The sequence below is a fragment of the Sciurus vulgaris genome (assembly GCF_902686455.1).
Source record: "Sciurus vulgaris genome assembly, chromosome: 18".
Taxonomy (NCBI): Eukaryota; Metazoa; Chordata; class Mammalia; order Rodentia; family Sciuridae; genus Sciurus; species Sciurus vulgaris.
Genome location: NC_136479.1, coordinates 35,386,116 through 35,405,220, shown reverse-complemented (window position 1 = coordinate 35,405,220; position 19,105 = coordinate 35,386,116). Strand labels below are relative to the sequence as shown.

At 57.0% G+C, this 19,105-nt stretch overlaps 2 protein-coding genes and 1 long non-coding RNA gene across 3 annotated transcripts; 1 reads left to right on the top strand and 2 right to left on the bottom strand.

Annotated features, from left to right (window-relative positions):
• Window positions 1–530: 530 nt before the first annotated feature.
• Window positions 531–8,335, bottom strand: LOC306649637. The gene is made up of 4 exons (XR_013760673.1): window positions 8,006–8,335; window positions 5,536–5,632; window positions 4,647–5,224; window positions 531–2,698 (listed from the first exon to the last, which is right to left on the bottom strand). It is a non-coding gene; the product is annotated as an uncharacterized lncRNA (long non-coding RNA).
• A 349-nt stretch (window positions 8,336–8,684) lies between these two features.
• METTL27 (methyltransferase like 27) lies at window positions 8,685–12,653 on the top strand. The gene is given in 6 exon segments (XM_079120750.1): window positions 8,685–8,846; window positions 8,848–8,901; window positions 9,337–9,465; window positions 9,637–9,772; window positions 10,079–10,171; window positions 11,973–12,653. Coding segments are annotated over 6 exon segments (771 nt in total). The 5' UTR covers window positions 8,685–8,777; the 3' UTR covers window positions 12,263–12,653.
• A 1,513-nt stretch (window positions 12,654–14,166) lies between these two features.
• On the bottom strand, window positions 14,167–15,923 carry CLDN4 (claudin 4). The gene is given in 2 exon segments (XM_079120192.1): window positions 14,167–15,433; window positions 15,435–15,923. Coding segments are annotated over 2 exon segments (630 nt in total). The 5' UTR covers window positions 15,735–15,923; the 3' UTR covers window positions 14,167–15,103.
• Window positions 15,924–19,105: the final 3,182 nt, after the last annotated feature.

Here is a 19,105-nt window from a genome sequence, read left to right as displayed (position 1 = left end):
AGCCCCCAGGGGAGTCCCATCTGGACGCCAGGCCCGGGTCTCAGTCTCAGCTCTGCTCACATGCCGCCTTCTGCGGCCCCTCACCCAGCCCCAGAGCCCTCGTCTTGGTCCCCAAGCAAGGCTTCTCTGTGGCTCTGTGGCTACCCAGACCACAGAAAGGAGGGACAGGAGGGGTCACAAAGCCTGGGCATCTAGTGACAGAGGTCAGGGGCCCCACCTGAACTGTGACCCACTGAGGACTTTGCCCTGCCAGCACCCAGGAACTGCGACCCCAGCCCTGCAGTCCTGCCAGCCCACACCTCATTGTCACCCTGCCCACTCCTGCCTTCCCTTCCTGCCAGGCCACCTCTGAAAGCAAGGACCATGCCCGGGACCGTGCCGGCTGCACAGAACGCTCTGTAAATATGGTTGAATTGAGAAACGAATGAAGGGCTTGGCGGTGAGACGTGTGCACTGCTTGCAACAGGCCCTGGTTTCTGTCCCAAATGCCACAAAAGGGACAGTGAATTGAATGAATGAATGAATGAATGAATGAATGAATGAATGAATGAAGGGCCCTACCGGCAAGCGGGAGCCTGAAGGCAGAAGCCCTCAATTTAGAGTCTTCCTCTGGGAGCCCCTCTGCCCTCAGTCCAAGTTCCCTCCCTGTCCCTTCTCTTTGCCACTCAGCACTGGGTTCAAGGCTGACCATGCATGATTGCACTGTGCGGCCTTGGAGTTGCACCTTCGAGGTAACCTCCTGGACTGGCTGGGATAACCCAGTTATCAGCAGCCGCTGCCTTGCACACGCCAAGAAGTGCCATTCCCAGGTCCCTGTCCCGCGGGGTGTCCCAGTCCAGAACAGAGGACCTACCCCGGACCTCCTGCCAACCCCGAGGCCCCAGCCCCGCGCCGGCTTTCAAGCGCGCTCCCCTGCGGGTGCAGGACGACCGTGCGGCCGCGCGGGGGCAGCAGACACCCGGGCGCCGGCCCTGCGCGGGGCGCTTAGCTGGAGGTGGCCGGCAGTTTCCAGTTGTGTTTGGCCCCCATCCGCCCGCGAGGCCGGATTCCCAGGGACAGCAACATGGTGTCATCCCCAGGATCTCGCTTTGCGCCGGTCCCTTAACTCCTTTTTTCAGGAGGCGAAACCACCGAGAAATGATCAGGATCCATATTCTTCCCTGTATCCCATGTCTCATATTAAAAACTTAATACCTTATCTTCACTTTTTCTTCAGGGGTACACAAAAATGATCTATGTGACTCCATAGTGATGGGGACTTGCACTTTTTGTTGCTAAACATGGCTTTATCCGAGCTGCACCCGTGCGAAAATGATGATTATAAACTATGGAAATCTCGGAACCCTATTCTGGTTAGGGGAGCAGGTTTCAGATTTGGAAAGGCCTGGGTTGGAACTGACCTCAGCCACCTGCTTACAAGCCCATGACCTTGAACACGCTGCCCAGAGTTTGCTTATCTATAAAACAGGTAATGTACTTAGAAGAAACTACCAGAGAGGAGAAGGGAGGAGTCGGTGAATTAGGGTCTGTGATGTGCTTTGGGACAATGCTTGGGGCTGGGGGGTCAGCCTCTGATAAAAAGGAACTCACAAAATCTTGGAAACTAAGCAAGCTCCACGTTGGACAGAATTTCTTTAAAATGTGTGCAAGTTTACAAAAGGAAATTATCTGGGGTGCTCAAATTTTTGTTAGTTCACAAACTGAGATGTGGAAATAATCATTTTAACCAAACTGCTTTCAGGCAGTTCACTTGGAGCCCAACATAATACTGAAATTTCAAAATAATTTTTTTTTAATCTGCAAAATACAAATTAGTATCACTGCAACCTTAAAATTAATGCAAAAAATTTAACATAAAAATGAAGGAAATGCTTTTTAAAGTTCTTTAAAGAGATATAAAGTAGCCATGCCTGATAACCCACAGCTACTCCGGAGGCTGAGGCAGGAGGATACAAGTTTGAGGCCAGCTTCAGCAATTTAGTGAACCTAAGCAACTTAGCAAGACCCTGTCTCAAAATTAGAATAAATAAGTAAATAAATAGGACTAAGGATGTAGCTCAGTGGTAAAGGGCCCCTGGGTTCAGTCCCCAGTGCCCACACACACACACAAAGTCATACTTAGTGTTAGCAGGTGTTCAGTACATATTTGTCAAATAAATGAATGACTTAATTGCTGAGTTAAAAAGAAAGTCAGCCAGGCAGAGTGGTGTACCTGTAATCCCAGTGACTTGGGAGGCTGAGGCAGGAGGATTGCAAGTTCAAGGCCTACTTCAGCAACTTAGCAAGAACTTGTCTCAAAATAAAAAGGGCTGGGGATGTAGCTCAGTGGTAAAAGGCCCCTGGGTTCAATCCCCAGTACCACAAACTAATAACAATCATTATTATTGATTATATTATTGTTGTTATTATTATTATTGTTATTATTATTAAAGAGCCTGCCTGGAGGGACAGAGACACACGCATGGGCCATGGAAGCCCTTTATCCATCAACAAGGACATGGACACATAAACTGTGTGTGTCATTTGAGGGATGACTCAGGGGCAGTTTAAGCAGGTGAGATCCAGGAGCATCGGGGTGGACAGACCTCAGGGACAAGGCTAAGTGGAAAGGAGACCCACAGGGTGGTAGCTTCGGCGCGATGGATTCACATCCGCTTCTCCAAACCCACTGAGGAACGTCCTGTGTGGTTCTAGATACCTAATGCACATAGTAAAAATAGAGAAACAAATCCTGGAAGGTTCCTGCCCATGTGTAGTGGTAACTGGGACAGCAGGTGGATGCAGGAAAAGTCAAAAGAAAACCTTTTTCACTTCCTACTTTCAAATCCCTGGAGCAATGAGAACAAAATGCTCACATTTGTACATTTCAAGTGGTGGATGCCTGAAGGGTGAAAATAAGCCAGTGGAGCAAAGATCTCAAGAAAGAGTGGTCCAGAAAACAGAAGTGCAAAGGTCCTGGGGCATACCAGAGGGAGGTGAGAGGGGAGAGGGTATGGAAACTGGATTTGGGGTTTTGAAGCAGGTGAGTACACTTGCCAAATGTGTACTGCGAAAACATCCTTCTGGTTGGGCACAGTTTGTTAACTGTTGAAATTGAGTTTGAACAAATACAGGGCAGAGCAAGGGACATGATATCACTTTGTTCTCTCATGTGTGTTTTGAAATTTAAGTCTGAAAACATTTTAAAATTATGACTTAGGGGCCAGAGGTGTAGCTCAGTGGTAAAGCACCTGCCCGGCACTCGATGCCCTGGGTTCACTCGCTGGCACCACACATAACGATAATCATCTACCTCTGGCTATTGTGAAGAAAAGGCACTGTGGATGGGACAGAAGAGGCAGGGAGGCCAGGAAGGAGGCTGCCGCAGGGTCTGGGCAGGAGAGAGGGCAGATGGGACTGGAGTGGCCAAGGTGCAGAGAAGGAAAGGCGTGTTTCACGTTCACAAGATTTGCTGAGGGACAGAACGGGAGGGACAGGGCTTGGCTGAGCCTCAGCATGAAGATGGCCCTGGCCTCTGCTGAGATGGGATGGGTTGGGGGTGGAGGAAGAGCAAACCTGGGAGTGGAGAGAGGAGCCAGTCAGACGTGGGCACGTCACTGGCCCCAGGCCTGTGACCTCCAAAGAGGAGACATCAGGTACACAGCTGCATAGAGCCCTGCTCAGGGGAGCCTGGGGCAGTGAGCCCTCAGCAAGTTGGGAGTCAGTGGTATGTAAATCCTCCGGACTGGACCAGGTCACCTAGGAAAGGAAAGGAGGAGGGAGGCACAGGACAGCCCTTGCTCCATGAGTGTAGAGGGGAGGAGAGGAGAGGAGAGGAGAGGAGAGGAGAGGAGAGGAGAGGAGAGGAGAGGAGAGGAGAGGAGAGGAGAGGAGGAGCCAGACAGAAGGAGGGGACCCATCGCACCATCAGTCTGGATGCACATGTGAGCACAGCCCAAGCAGCAGGCGCCATAGCCCCACTGAAGGCCACTGCCCTGTGCCACCTCCCTGGAGGCAGTGCTCACACCCCGGGCCTGAGCCTTAAGGAGCCGGGCTGTGAGCCCCTGGGATATCACCTCTCTCACAGAAAAAGAGAGAGGAGCCGGGTGCGGAGGCACACATCTGTCATCCCAGTGGCTCCGGAGGCTGAGGCAGGAGGATCAGAAGTTCGAAACCAGCCTCAGCAACTTAGTGAGGCCCTAAGCGACTCAGTGAGACCCTTTAAATAAAATTCAAAAAAGGACTGGGGATGTGGTTCAGGGGTTGAGTGCCCCTGGGTTCAATCCTCAGTAGCCCCCCCCAAAAAAAAAGAGAGAAAGGAAAAGCTCCCAACCCTCCCTGGTCAGCCTGCAGGCTCAGTAAGCAAGAACAGAAGGGAGGCTGCAGCTGTGGCCTCCTCCTCCTGACCAGAAGCATCAAGCAGTGCAAACACTCAGCAAGACGCCGGAGAGCTGGAGCCTGGGGCCACCCACCCGGGACATGGCTTGGCAGCGAAGGCGCCCTCTCACCTCCCGCCCACAGAGGAGCCCTCGGACCCCCTGGGAGGGAGGTGGCCTAGAAGAACAGCCTACGCATGGGCTTCGAGGACACAGCGCGGACCCTGCCTGGGGAAGCCACCCCTCCCCCAGGCCCCCACTAAGATGGGTTGGGGGCCGTCTCTGACTCACCTCTGTGACTCCAGCGCCCAGATGCTGGCCAGGAGTGGCCCGAGACCCAGTCTGGCCGGCAGGAGGAAGCAGAGGCCCAGAGCGGGGCTCCCTGTGTGCCTTTCATTTTTATCTGAAGGACCAGATCCCGCTTTTGCCTTCTTCCCCTGGGGACAGTAGCAGCCAGGATGAGGTGACGGCCTGAGGACAGAGTCTGCATTCAAAAGGGGGCAGAGAGGAAGGGTGACAAGAACCCGGAGAGCGATGGGTGGTGGAGCCCGGGCCACAAGGGCAGCCTGGGCTTCTCCCAGCAGCCTCGAGCGCCCTTCTCCGTTGGCTGGGGAGCACAGGGTTCGCCGCCTACCCCCGTGCCTCTGGGTGTGGATCTTGGCCCGTGTGGGGTCAGCTTTTTTTGCTGCTGTGACCAAAAGACCAGATGAGAACAATGAGAGGAGGAAAAGTTTACTTGGGGCTCACAATTTCAGAAGTCTCAGTCCATAGATGGCCAACTCCGCTGTCCTGGCCCAAGGTGAGGCAGCACATCATGGCGGAAGGGCATGGCAGAGGGGAGCAGCTCAGGACATGGCACCAGGCAGCAGCTCAGGACATGGCACCAGGCAGCAGAGAGTCTCCCTGCCACATAGATAGAGATACTCCATAGCCACGCCCCCAATGAACCACCCTCTCCTGCCACACCCTCCCTGCCTCCAGTCACCACCCAGTTAACCTGTGGGGGTTAATGCACTGATTAGGTTAAGGCTCTTGTAACCCAATCATTTCGTCACTGAACTCTCTTGTATTGTCTCACACGTGAGCTTTTGAGGAACCCCTCCTATCTAAACCAACCAGCTGGTGTCCTCTGAAATCTGGGCTTCCCCCACTGCCCCAGAACTGTTCCCACGACCAAGACTGTGCTTACCAAAATCGCCGTTTTGCTGTGGAAATCCAGACAGAGACAAGGCAGGGAACCACGGTAAACCCGGCAGTGACTCTCTGCAGTATTTATCCTAAAGAATTAAATCAACATACCATAGTGACCCAGGCACACTCATGTTGAGAGCAGCCCAGCTCGCTCTGGCTGAACTGTGGAACCAGCCCAGCTGTCCGTCAGTGGATGAATGGGGTTAAAAATGTGTACACACACACAATGAGTCTACGCAACAATAAACATGAAGAATGAAAGTATGTCATTTACAGGAAAATAGATGGAACTTTGAGAGCATTTTGTTAGGAATAAACCAAACTCAGAAAGTCAAGGGTCATTTGTTTTCTCTCCTATGTGGAAGCTAGAGAGGAAAAAGAAAGCAAGAGTGGGGCCAGGCTCGTGGCGCACGCCGGGAATCCCAGCGGCTCAGGAGGCTGAGGCAGGAGGATCATGAGTTCAAAGCCAGCCTCAGCAACTTAGTGAGGCCCTACGCAACTCAGCAAGATCCTGTCTCTAAATATGAAAAAGGGTTGGGGGTGTGGCTCAGTGGTAAGTGCCTCTGGGTTCAATCCCTGGTACCAAAACATAAAATAAACCCTTCCAGGCATGTTTCCAGGGACCCATCACCGCCAGCAGGGTCCTGCCCCAGGAGTCCCTTCAGTTGTCAATGGTCAGAGTGCTCATGGTCCAGCCATTGCCTGAAAGGGCTGGGGATGTGGCTCAGTGGTTCAGAGCCCCTGGGTTCAATCCCTGGTACCAAAAAAAAAGAAAGAAAGAAAAAAGAAAAGAAAAAAAGAGTGGGGGGATCTCATGAAAATCAAAGCCAAAGCAGAGACAAGGGACCAGGGGAGGGGAGGGGGAACACCGGGAAATGACTGTAGCCACAAACTGTGTTGTTACATTGAACAAATATCTACATGTACAAATATGTAACAATGATCCTACCGTTATGAAAAACCACAAAGCACTGATAACAAAATGAAAAAATAAAAGGCCTATGTACTGAACGATTGCAACTCCGTGACTTTCTGGAAATGGGCAAACTATGGACACAGTAAGGTCACTGGGTTGGTCTAGGGGTGCAGGTCAGTGGGGAAGACTTGCCCAGCATGTGTGAGCCCTGGCTTCAATCCCCAGCATGCTATATAATAACAACAACAATAATAATTATCACTGTGCTAATCAAGGTGAATGATGTGATCTACTGTATTAAACAAATCCTCAAATCTCAGCATCTTAACACAATAAAAGTTTATTTCTTGCTCCCGCTAAGGTCCAGTGAAACTTGCTGGGAGGGCCTTGAGCCGGGCCATCATCCCGGGTCCCAGGCACCTCATCTTGCAGCCCAGTCTCCTCCTCTGGTGGCTGGAGCCCTCTCCAGGGAGGATCTCACAGGGGATCGGTATGGTCCGGGTCTGTAGATGAACCATCCCATTTCCAGCCACTTCCTGTTGGCCCAGGGTCCCCCATGTGGCTGTGCCACATGCTAGGAAGACCTCCCTGCCTCAGTTCTTAGTTGTCGTTTTTCTTCCACCTCTCTGCAATGCCGGGCAGTGTGGGCCCCCCCTGTCTTATTGAGAAGCTGTTCTTGGGGCCTCCTTCCTGACTTCTCTGGTCTTCTCCAACACTGCAGCCACTCCTCTCCCCTCAACTTCCCTGAAGGGCTAGGAGTCCCCTCCTCCTTCTCACCCTTTCTACTCTGCACAATCTCGCCTTTGCCAGCTGCCTCGATGACAAATACACTCAGGACCATCAATCTGTCCCAAGCCTAACCTCTCTCCTGAGCTCAAGGTCTGGCACCAAAGAACATCTTGGAGATCTTCAGCTGCGCACATCACGGAAACATCCCCACACTGTTAACATCCTCGTCCTAACCCTACTCCTCCTCCAGGGTTTCCTGATGTGAATGGAGTCACCATCAATCCAGGGGCTGAAGCAGAACATGGGACACCATTTCTTATATCATGTTTCAGGGTTCCACGTTCATCGAAGCCCCCGCCTCCCCCCCACCACTTTTTTTTAACTGTGAATTTAACCCGGGGCGCTTTACCACTGAGCTACATCCCCAGCCCTTTCATTTTTTATTTTGAGACAGAGACTCACTAAGTTGCTTAGGGCCTCTCTAAGTTGCTGAGGCTGGCCTTGAACTTGCAATCCTCCTGTGGCAGCCGCTGGGATTACAGGCCCCTTTGTTTCAGGTCCTGAAGACCTCTGAAATTCATCCACTCCTCTCCCAGACATGACTTCTACCCAAGTCCATGCTGCCATTGCCTCCCACCCGGAAAGTTGGGACAGCCTTCCAAACTCTGTAAGCCTAAACCTTGATCCCTACACGGGTCCTCTAGACCAGGGCTTCTTTTGACCATTTCGCTCAATAGGAACCACCTGAAGAGTTTGGTCCCCAGCAACCTGACGCTGATTCAGAAAGAGGGCCAGGAGCCAACTGAGAACTTACATTTCTAACAGTCTGCCCTAAGCGACTCCTGGAAGAACCCAAGCTGCCACGGGGGTGAATACTTGCAAATCTGTGAACCAAACTGAGCCGGTAAGATTCCCACGCTGTCCAGTGCGGCAGGCACTGACCACGTTGGCTGTTTTAAATTTTGAAAACAAACTAAAAGATGAAGTTCAGTTCCTCGGACGCGCTAGTCACGTCAAGTGCTCAGCGGTCATAGGTGACCAGTAGCTACCCCACTGAGCAGGGCAGATTACAGAATAATTCCATCCTCGCCGGTGGCCTTGAAAACGTCCGGGCAGAGTCTGGGATCTCCGCAGGCTCTGGAGGACGGCCAAGAGCCTTGAGCTCATTGGCTGGGGAAGTGGGCGGGGTGCCAGCGCTTTCTATTGATTGGGTATTTTGTCTTAGCGGAAACCCAATCATCAAAGGCGGTGGGGGCGTGGTCAGGCTCGCCGTCCGTACCTGCCCAAAGCTCCGGAGCCCTCCAGATAGGTCAGATTAGAGGTGAGTTCTGACCCTCTCGCTCCATTCTGACCCTTCTGTTCTGGGTGCTTCTCCACCCCACGATCGGGGGACGGGGTGAGAGCCGCGTCCCCGCTCCCGCGCGCCCCCAGCCCTGCAGTCCCAGGGTGTAACAGGTCCAGTCTCACCCTCTGCGCTCAGAGTCCATTGCCTGTGAAAGGCATGGCCCTGGCGATTTGACAGACTCCTCTGCTGGGGATGTGCGAGGGGGAACGAGAGCCTGAGGTGGATCGTGTCCCCACAGGGGATGGCTCAGGAGAGCGGTGGGAACCTGTCCGAGGTGCGGGCGCGGGTCGGGGCCTCCCACAGCATCACCGGACCTGGCCCGCAAGCTTCAGTTCTATGACGGCTGGGCTCCGGACTACGACCAGGTAAACCCATCTGGGTCCTTGCCTCCACTTGCCCGGCCTGATTTTTCTATCAGTAAAGTGGGGAATACCCTTTCATCCTAGGAAAGCTGTAGAAATGGAGACACAGGTGAGAACTCTGCAGTCCTGTCCTCTCACTGACCCCCTGCTTTCTCTGACCCGACTGCATCCCTAACCTCTGAGAGCCCCACCCAACCCCCTGAAGCGGCCACTGTGGGTTAAGCACAGAGGGGCCTCCGCCAGCAGAGTCGGAGAGGCGGAGCCCCAGTCCTGGTCCCTTAGAGGTAGAAGGCACCTCATACTTGGGATTCCTCTCACTCTAGTCCCAGTAGGACCCAGCACACACAAGCTTAGCCTGGCAGGCTCCGGGACCACCCTACACGAGGGTCCCCCGAACACCAGCGCACCCTGTTGTTAGGCCCAGCACTCTCTCTGCAGGATGTTGCTGCCCTGCAGTACCGAGCCCCGAGACTCGCAGTGAACTGTCTCACCCAGGCCCTTCCAGGCCCACCCCATGCTGCGCTGATCCTGGACGTGGCCTGTGGCACCGGCCTGGTTGCTGCAGAGGTGAGACCTCCCTCAGATCCTCTCCATTTCCTCAAGCCCCCCAACTACTCAAATTTCCTGCCACCACCAGACCTAGAGCTCTGGGTCACTGGCCTCAAACATATCTACGGCAGGGGGCCCCAGCTGGGAAGAGGCAGGACATGAGCAGTGACTGCATCCCCCGGGCTCCAGCTGCAGGCTCGGGGCTTCCTCCAGCTGCATGGAGTGGATGGGAGCCCAGGGATGCTGGAACAGGCCCAGGCCCGCCGCCTCTACCAGCACCTCAGCCTCTGCACCCTGGGTCAGGAGCCTCTGCCCAACCCCGAAGGTACCGCGCCTCCTGCCCCAACACCCCCCAGATCTACCCACTCACCGCCTCCAAAAGAAGAGAGCTCCCTTCTCTTGTTGAACCTCCATCCCCCCTACTGAGGTCTCCAGTAGCCCTTCTCCCTGGTCCTCACCCTGGGAGCTGATGTCAACCCCACAGGGCCATACCCCCTCCTCCATGGGATCCGGGTCCTGCCTGGTGTCAGGCCTGGTCCCTCCTCAAGCCCCCCTGCCTCCAGGGTTGTCTAAGGTCATGCCATGGACAAAGCACCCCACCTCATCCCCACCCCACGCTCCCCCGATGCAGGGACCTTTGACGCGGTGCTGATGGTGGGTGCCCTCAGTGACGGCCAGGTGCCCTGCAGTGCCATACCTGAGCTCCTGCGAGTCACCAAGCCAGGTGAGCCCTGACAGCCTGCCTCCATGCACCCACCTTCCTGTCTGCATACCACACGCACAGGCCTCAGCACCCCTAAGGTCAAGAGAGCAGGTCCTGCTCAGGAGCTCAGATGACACCCCAGCCCCCAGCAGCCTGCCCAGTTCCACACGTTGCCGCTGACACACACAGGTGCACAGGCAGGGCTGGCAGGGGGTCAGCTGGCCTCAAGTTTGTGCAACCAGGAGCGACTCCACCCTCCTCTCTGGCTCTGTGCCCTCGCCTTGGGGAGGGTGGCATGCTCCCACTGATCCCTTCTCCGTCAGATTTTAGGGCTGATTGGGTGAAATCAGGCCCCTAAGGCCTTTGCCTCAGTCCTGGCACAGGGGAGAGGCTCCGCAGGTCCCTCGTGGTCCAGCTTCCCGGTCACTCCTAGACGCCCTCAGGTGCGTCCCAGCCTGGTCTGTTTCCCCTCCTGGGAGACGAGTTTGCTCGGGCAAGGTGAGAGGTGACTGTGAGCACTTCTTCTGAACTCTGCGCTCTGGGCAGATGCACGAAGAGTGTTGTTCAGTACTCCTACTGTGTGCTCCTTACTGTGCGCTCCTCTGCTCTGCGCAGAAGATACAAACCCTGCCCTCTGGCCTCCACCACCAACGCACAGAGCTTGGGAAGGGGCCAGCAGAGGCCCCAGGAGGGCTCAGCTCTCCCAGGGTTGAGGGGAGAGGCATTCCAGGGGCTAGGAGGAGGCGTCACACCGGGAAGCAGTCTGCAAGAGGTCACGAGGAGAACGGCATGCGTGCAGGCCAGCGCCTAGCGTGAGGACCAGAGGCTCTGGCTGGCCACAGGACAGCAATCAGGAAGTCAGGAAGCAAAAATGCTTCCTCTCCCTCTGCCCTCCCCAGCCGGGCCTCAGGACCCTGCAGTGACTGTGGTTAGCCCTGGGCAGGTCTGGGCAGACCTCAGCTTCAGGAAGTCCCCAACCCGACCCAAGAAGGAACATCAGTAGGGTCATGGGGGAGAGGTGGAGATTGGGCTCAAGAGGACAGGAAATTCCCATCGCATGAACCATCAAGGACTGGGCCTCCTAGTTCAGCCTGGGACTGCCAGGCTGCTCAGTCAGTGGAGCCCTGTCCACTGGCCCAAGGTGGCAGACACCCTGCCCCAGGGCCTTTCCTCTCCTGTGCCCCACCAGCAGCTCCCTGCTCCTCCCCAGCCCCTTCTCCAGGAACTGTTCCCAGACATGGCCACTGGTTCTTCCACTTCTCCCCTTCCAAGTGCATCCAAGGACACACTGGGCACCGGAAGGTATCTGGACCAAGGAGACAAGATCCCTTGTCCCTTCAGCCAGCACTTACTGACTACTGGGTATTTTGCACACACACTTCCTATGAAGCCAAATAGCCAGCCCTTCTCCACCCGCTGGACTCTGAGGCTCAGAGAGGTGAAGGGACCTGCCCAAGGTCCAAACCCATGTGCTTCTTTCCTGAGCAACCTCACACAGCTGTGTCCCCAGCAGAGGCGCTGGGTGAGCAGTGAGCAGAGGCGCCTCTTTATCCAAGGATGAGGTCAAGAATTCCTACTCTAAAGGACGCTTGGGCCATGAGGGGTGCGTGGGAGGCTATCTAGATGAGAAAGCTCAAGGGCATACCTGGAGGAGGGACACCAAAGCCATGGAAGGGGGCAAAGTCTGGCCTAGGAAGAAGCCAGAACAGCTTACAGGCTTCCAAAGGCCAGAGGGGAGGGATGGGCCTCCCTGGCAAGGACAGGCCCGGAGTGTGGCCACGGTACTGACCCAGCTCGCCTCCCTCTCCCTGCCCTTCCACAGGTGGCCTGGTGTGTCTGACCACCAGGACCAACCCATCCAACCTGCGATACAAGGAGGCACTGGAGGCCACCCTGGACAGGCTGGAGCAGGCTGGGGCCTGGGAACGCCTGGTGGCCCAGCCTGTGGACTGCTGGGAGCTGGCTACCTCTGCACTTGAGGTGGCACCCGGCACCTCTGCCAAGGATGCCTTCATCTCAGGCATCATCTACCTGTACCGGAAGCAAAGTCTCCCAGGTAGAGGGAGTGAGGCCCAGTCACCACTCCCAGCTGGCCTCCAGCCTTCCAAGTGACCTTAGCCAGGCCCACCTTTGTCCCATCTATAAAACAGGACCATTGTAGCAGACCTGCCCCTTAGGAATGTTCTGCCTATTAATGAACTCCCAGAAGTACACAAAAGACTCGTGGTTCCGCCCCAGGTTCAGCCCCCAGGAAAGAGGGATCTCTGTTGCTGGGTTACAGAACCACGGACCGTTTGCACCCAGAAGGCCAATCCCTCAGGGGCCCAATAGGAGGAGGCAGAGCCTCTGGACTTGTCTTCGTCCCCTGGACCAGGTGTAGAGATACTGATGGAATGAAAAAGAAAACAAGCCCAGCTGTGTGAGCTGCCAGGCAAGGTGACTATTGGAAAGCAAAGTGGCACCGCTGGGGGGGTCTCGGCAGGTGTAACCAGATGTCACGGGTTTTGTTTTGAAGTACTTGGGGTTGAACCCAGAGGTGCTCTACCACGGAGCCACATCCCCAGCCCTTTCTATTTTTTATATTGAGACAGAGTCCCCCTGAGTTGAGGAGTCTGGCCTTGATCTTCGATCCTTCTGCCTCAGCTTCCTGAGCAGCTGGGATGACAGGTGTGCGCCACCACACCTGGCCGTCATGGGTCTTGATAAGACACCCCTTTGGGCAACAGCAGCCTTAGCGTCATCTGAGGGTGGGGTTTGGGTACTTTGGCATCAAAAGGTCACCCGTGGAACACTTTCGCAGGTAAAGTGAAGGGCTCTGTGGCTTCAGCCACTTTGAGTCAGACAAGGCAAACTCCAAAAGCCTAAAAAACAACCAACCTAAAACAATGGTCGCCAAGGTGACCGTGCTAACCGGTCGATTCCGGTTTCCTCTGAGTTTCAAAAGGAAGAACCGTGCTCTTTGGTTCTTAGATTTTAACTAAGAGTCTCAGCTGAGATCTCATCCCTAGTTCTACAAAGTAATATGAATTATTATGATCATAATAATAAATGCTAACCAGTGACCAGCCTGGGCAACACAATGAAACCCCACCTGAAAAAAAAAATTAATTAGGGAAGGAAACAGACCAAACGCTGTTATGAGAAAAAAGTCTGTTCCTTTCTCCACCTTTCATCACCTGGGTCACACCCCTGGGTTCAGGAAGAGAGAAGTGGCACAAAGGTCCCTTGTAGACCACCCCTGAGCTGGGTGTGGCATGGAGACTTTTCCCGGGTTGCTGCGCCCACTCACCCCTAACTCACAGGCGGGGAAACTGAGGCCAGAAAACATCAGAATGTGCTGGAAGGATCCAAATCATGACCAAATAGCTGCTGAGCTCTGGCCCTTCCTGAGGTCCCCAGCTGTGGGCCTGGGGACCTTCACACACCTGGGTAAAGGGACTGGTATGCTGGACTCAGGATGTGGCTTGGAGGCCGTGCTGAGCTGCGGTGGGTGAAAGGAATTTGATGACAGTCAACAGCCTGGGGACTTGAATAGGGCTAATGATGATCCCTCCATTCCCTGCCAGGCTGTGGGAAGGCTCCATCCGGGAGGATGCTTGAAGCTTGGCCGGCAGGACCAGCAGGATTCAGAGCGGGGAGAAAGAAAGAAGGACGTTCCAGACCTTGGGCAGGGACCCTGCAGGTGGGCAGGGGTGGATCCTGCAGGGTGGCCCAAGGAGGACAGCAGACCAGCCCGGCTGCTCTAAGAGGGGACGCAGCAGGGAGGAGGGGCACCCTCCTCCCTCCTGGAGTCCCCTTCTGTAGGGTCCTGGGCACACCTTGTGTCCTGTGGGCAGGGCTTCCCCTCCCTCCAGTGAAGGGCTTGAGCGAGGCCGCCCGGGTTTGGGCTGGTTCGGGTTTCCCACAGTTCCCTGACACCGGGGTCTAAAGTGCCCCCGTGTTAGCCACAGCTCAGTGGTCCTGACCTTGCCCTCCAGCTGCCCTGCCCACCCCCACTGGAATCAGACAGTACAGTCTTCCTGTGCACAGGTCCCTTTTATTGTAGAAAATAATAATAACAGTGATGAATCGTCTCTTAATTACAAAACAGAAAATCAAAGGAGGTAGGAGAAAGGCCAGGACTCCCTTGGGTGAGGCCATTCCCCTACCTTCCCCAGGCTGCCCAGTTCCTTGGCAGGGGCAGAGGATTCCCAGGGGCCAGTCTCAAGGGTCCTAGGGTCCTTCTACCTAGAGGGGTAGACAAAGAGCTGGAGGCAGCAAGGCGGGGCCGGAAGGGGTGAGGGCAGCCTGGGCCATCTCTCTGGCCCCCTCCCTGCCACTACCCAAACCAGTTTATTCCTCCTTCACCCGCCCCTCAAACCTGTCCATCCACTCTGTGTTCCACTCCGAGGGCAGGTGGGCAGGAGGCCCACGCTTCTCTACAACCCCTGGTTTCTGTGACACAGCCAAAGTGGCATTCCCGGGCCCACGCAGTCCCCCACCGTCCAACACACCAAGGCCTGGGCAGGGCCAGGGTTGCCGGGGAACACAGGAGACAGTGGCAAGAGAAGCGCTGGCGTGACAGAAGAGGCGGGCAGGGGAGCGAGGAGGGTAGAGAGAGACAGTGGGCAGTGCCCGCATGGGCAGGGCACTGGCTCAGAGGCAGAACCCAAGGTCAGGGCCGAGCTCTCCTGGCCAGCAGGAGCCCGCTCCCCGTTCCACCAGCACACCTGTGGCCTCTGCCAGCTCCGTAGCTAGGGTTCATGCAGAGGAGGGTGGTGTGAGATCCGTCCATCCTCACCAGTGAGAGGCCTCGGGAAGAGGCCCAGTGGGCCAGAAGAGGCTGCCCGATGGCTCAGTCCCGCTTGTCCTTCCCCGGCAGCCCACGGCAGGGCCGTCCTGGGGTCACGGGCCACACTAAACTCAGTCCAAGAAAAACCAAAGCCAACAGGGACAGGGTGGGGGGGCGGCACCTCACACGTAGTTGCTGGCCGGGGCGGAGCGGGCGGCAGAGTACTTGGCAGAGTAGGGCTTGTCGGCCCGCGGCGGGCAGTTGCAGCAGAGCAGGGCCCCTCCGAGCAGCAGCAGGCCGGAGGCCGCCCAGCCGATGTAGAGCGCGGCGCCCATCTCCCGCTTCTGCCCAGCGGCCACCAGCGGGTTGTAGAAGTCCCGGATGATGTTGTGGGCCGTCCAGGACACGGGCACCATCACCAGCAGGCCGGCCAGCAGGAACACCACGCCCGCCACAATCATGGTCTTGGCTTTGGTGGTCTCGTCCTCCACGCAGTTGGTGCACTTGCCCCCGGACCACGGACAGCAGCATGCCCAGGGCGGCCACGATGATGCAGATGACGATGAGCGCGCGGGCCGCCTGCAGGTCCTGCGGCAGCGCCAGCAGGGAGTCGTACACCTTGCACTGCATCTGGCCGGTGCTCTGCACCACGCAGTTCATCCACAGGCCCTCCCAGCTGGTCTGCGCCGTGACGATGTTGCTGCCGATGAAGGCGGTCACCCGCCACATGGGCAGCGCGCAGCTCAGTATGGCCCCCAGCCAGCCCAGCACGGCCAGCGAGATGCCCAACACCTGCAGCCCCATCGAAGCCATGGCGCGGCTATTGCTGGGGTGGAGCACCTGGAAGACGCCGGGATCCGAGTCTGCGATGGAGGATGGGTGGGGGAGGCAGACGGAGGCAAAGCCAGCAGACCCCCCTCCAGAAAGCCAGATGCCCAAGCCTAGCGGTGTGACCAGACCAGTTCCTTCCTGCCAACACAGGGCTCGGGCCCCAGGTGGAGCAGTTATATGACTCTGGCAGAGGGGCGGGGGCAGAAGGAGGGGTTTCAGCAGCTGGGGCCACCCCCTGACCAGTTTCTCTGGATTCCTGAGCCCTGGCCAACAAAGACACCCAGCCCTGGGCCCCTGAGTCACTCTCTAGTCTCAGAGGAAACTGCCCTCTCTCCCTGCCCCCAGGCCCATGCTGAGGTCAGCCTGGAGACAGACACTGAGTCACAGCCCAGGGACACCTGGACCTTCGCGGGGTGCAGGTGTGGGGGAGAAGTGGCAGCCAGGCCCAGCCGGGTTCAGGGCCTGAAGACCAGGGTCCTCCTCACACCAGGCCTGGCTGGGAGGGGTGGGTGGAGACGAGACCCTGGGGTGGGGGGGAGAATCTGAGGTGGAGTCCCGGACGCATCCATGAGGGACTCCACCTGGTTACTGTTGTTCCTGTCCTTATCACTTTCATTAGCCTCGTCATCTCATCCTCGTGATGTGGCCTCAAGGCAAGCTCTGGGCATGGACCAGAGGAGGCTGCAGTTGGGGGAACAAGGAGCGGAGGGTGGGGACTCCTGGGTCTCCCGCGCCCTGTCCCATTTCTCTCACCTGGCTGAGTCCGTGGAAATGGCCTTGGAGGTGAAGCCCTTGTGGCCCTCTTCCCATCAGGGTTGAGCCTGCTCAGCCAGAAGTGGGTGGAGAAGGAGCCCCACAGGCCAGACCCTGGAGACATCACTGGCCCAGTAAATGGGCGTTGGCTCTGTGGAGACGCACCGGGGACATCGATAAAGCCAGTCGGTGCAAAGTCCCACGAGACTTCAAAGGGAAGGGAGTCACTCGGGCCTGGTGGAGGCAGGTGCTAGGGAGCTGGGCAGTGGGGGGCTGCTGCTGGGCACAACTGTACCCCTGGGTTGCGCCACAGAGGGCACTAAGGAACACGAAACTCCAGGACTGGGTGAAAGAGGACATTGAGGAGAGGGGACGGTGGGGAGGTGGGGAGGTGGGGACAGGCTCTTTCTGGGAAGTGAGGAATCCAGTCTGACCAGAGACGGGGCTGCTGGGGAGGAGCCAGACAGAAAGGGCCAGAGAGCGCCAGCTGCTGCCCAAGCTCCAGCCTGGGCACAGAGGACCGAGATGAGCAGGAGTATCCCAGGCAGGCGGAGAGCCATCCACGCACCTTCCAAAGGTGCCTCTGGAAACAGGAAGGAGCCAGAGAGGAAGGGCAGGGTCCAGGATCAGGAAGGCCAGGCTTAGGGTAGGGTCAATGGGGACCTGAAAGAAGGGGTGTGTGCCTGGGGGTGAACAGGGGGCTAGATGGAGGGACCTCAGCCTCTTGGAGGTGGCTTCCTGTCTCTCCCCCACCGTGCTGGGGAGGCGCCTCAGGAGCAGAGCCCCCACCTCTCTCCAGCACCACAGCTGGGGTCCTGGGGTAACTGACCAGACAGTCCTTGAGCTTCCTGAGAGTACTTAGCTCCCCTAATGCTCACGGGGGCTGGTAGGACTTTGTGGGGTCCACCCACATTACAGATGGAGAAGTCGAGACCTCGAGGGGTGGCTAATAGTGCCCACCTCTGTGTCCCCACTGGCCTGGGGGCTGGCAGGACACAGCAATGGCTTCTTTCACCTCAGCACCCCATGCGCCTCCCCACAGAACAGGTGCACAGGGATGGAGGCACGGGACATCCCCTCTCCAGCCACCCCACACACCTCCTCGTCACCCACAGGAACATACACCAACACAAACAGGGACAGTTTCTGCCTGGACCACACCTCCCGGGGCATTTCCTTACAAGGCCCTGAGCAATCGCACCGAGGTCTGCGAGCTGAACAACAGCAGGGGCCAGCACCCTGCCTCCTTGGCTTTCCTTCTGGCTCATGACCTCACCATGGCCTCCCTGTCCGTGCGCCCCACAGGGCAAGAGACAGCAGGAGCTTGCCCAGGCCAGACTGCTGGCCCTTTAGCCAGGCACCCCTTCCCTGCAGTATAGCCCCGACACTTTCTCAGGCTGAGCACAAAGAGGAGAGGGCCAGATGGCCAGGTCTCCCCACACCCTCCCCAACTTCCTGCTGTCACCTCCTGGGACTCTGCCAAATGGCACTTAGAGAAGCTGGAGCGGGGGAGGGGAGCACCCAAGCTCTAGAACTTTCCACCTGGAGCCCAACAGAAGTGACGGAAGAAGCCGTCCTCTACTGGACCCAGCCGACCTCATCAGGAGCAGAATCGGGAGCCCAGAGGCCAGGGGAGCTCCAGGCAGAGGGCAGAGCAGCCCAGGGCAGGGAGGTCAGCAGGGAGCAGGTGGGGCCAGGGTCTCCGCTGTCCTGGGGGAGCACTGAGCAGCTCAGGGAGAGATTGACAGGTGCTTGATTGGTGCCCAGACAGAGGCTGGGCCCCACCCACCTGCTGTAAGGAAAGCACCTGCCGGGCCAGGTCGCTTCCCCAGCCCTAAGGTGGGGGAGACAAGGAAATCGCCCCCTGCCCTGCGCCTGGCCCTCTCCCCAAAGCATGTACGACCTCTCACTGGGATGCTCTAGCGTGCAGCTGCCATTGGTCACCTTTGTTTCCGGGTCACAGAGGGCACAGCAGATGCTCACTTATTTTCTCTTTCTTCTTCATGTATAAACTTCTTCACAGGCAGCACATGGAGGGATCTGCCCGGCTGCTTTCCACCCAGGTGGCCCCTGCCAGATCAGCTCAGTTAACCCCGCGCATGTCACCCCACTACCAACCACCTCCCCATGCCTGTGACCCTCCTCCAGTTTCCACTCCCCCCTATCCTTCCCGGAGGGAGGTGAGGATCTGCCAGTGCTCCCGAGCCAAAAGCTGACGGGCAACTGCACATCCCTGACTGTCCTTCAACCTGCGTTCTTGGGAAATCGACTCCATCTCTGAGCTCCAACATCCCCCCAGAAAGCAAGAACTCCCATTTCCCGGCCCCAGAGAGATGCTAAAGCAAATGGACTGTGAAGAGTTTCTGGCCATGAAATGCCTGGGACCACGACCAGGAGGAAGGGAGGTTCCAGCACATGCCCAGCGCTCAGCTCTGGTCCCCACCTGGGAGCTGGGACTTCTCAGAGCCCTGTCCCTGGAGCCCAGGATCACAGCACCCCTGCCCTGAGCCAGTTCCCTCCTGGCCATCCCAAGTAAGGGCATGGACAGTCCCCCGTGCCGCCCTGCTGCCCCGTCCAGAGGCTGGAAGGGCCTCCCTGAG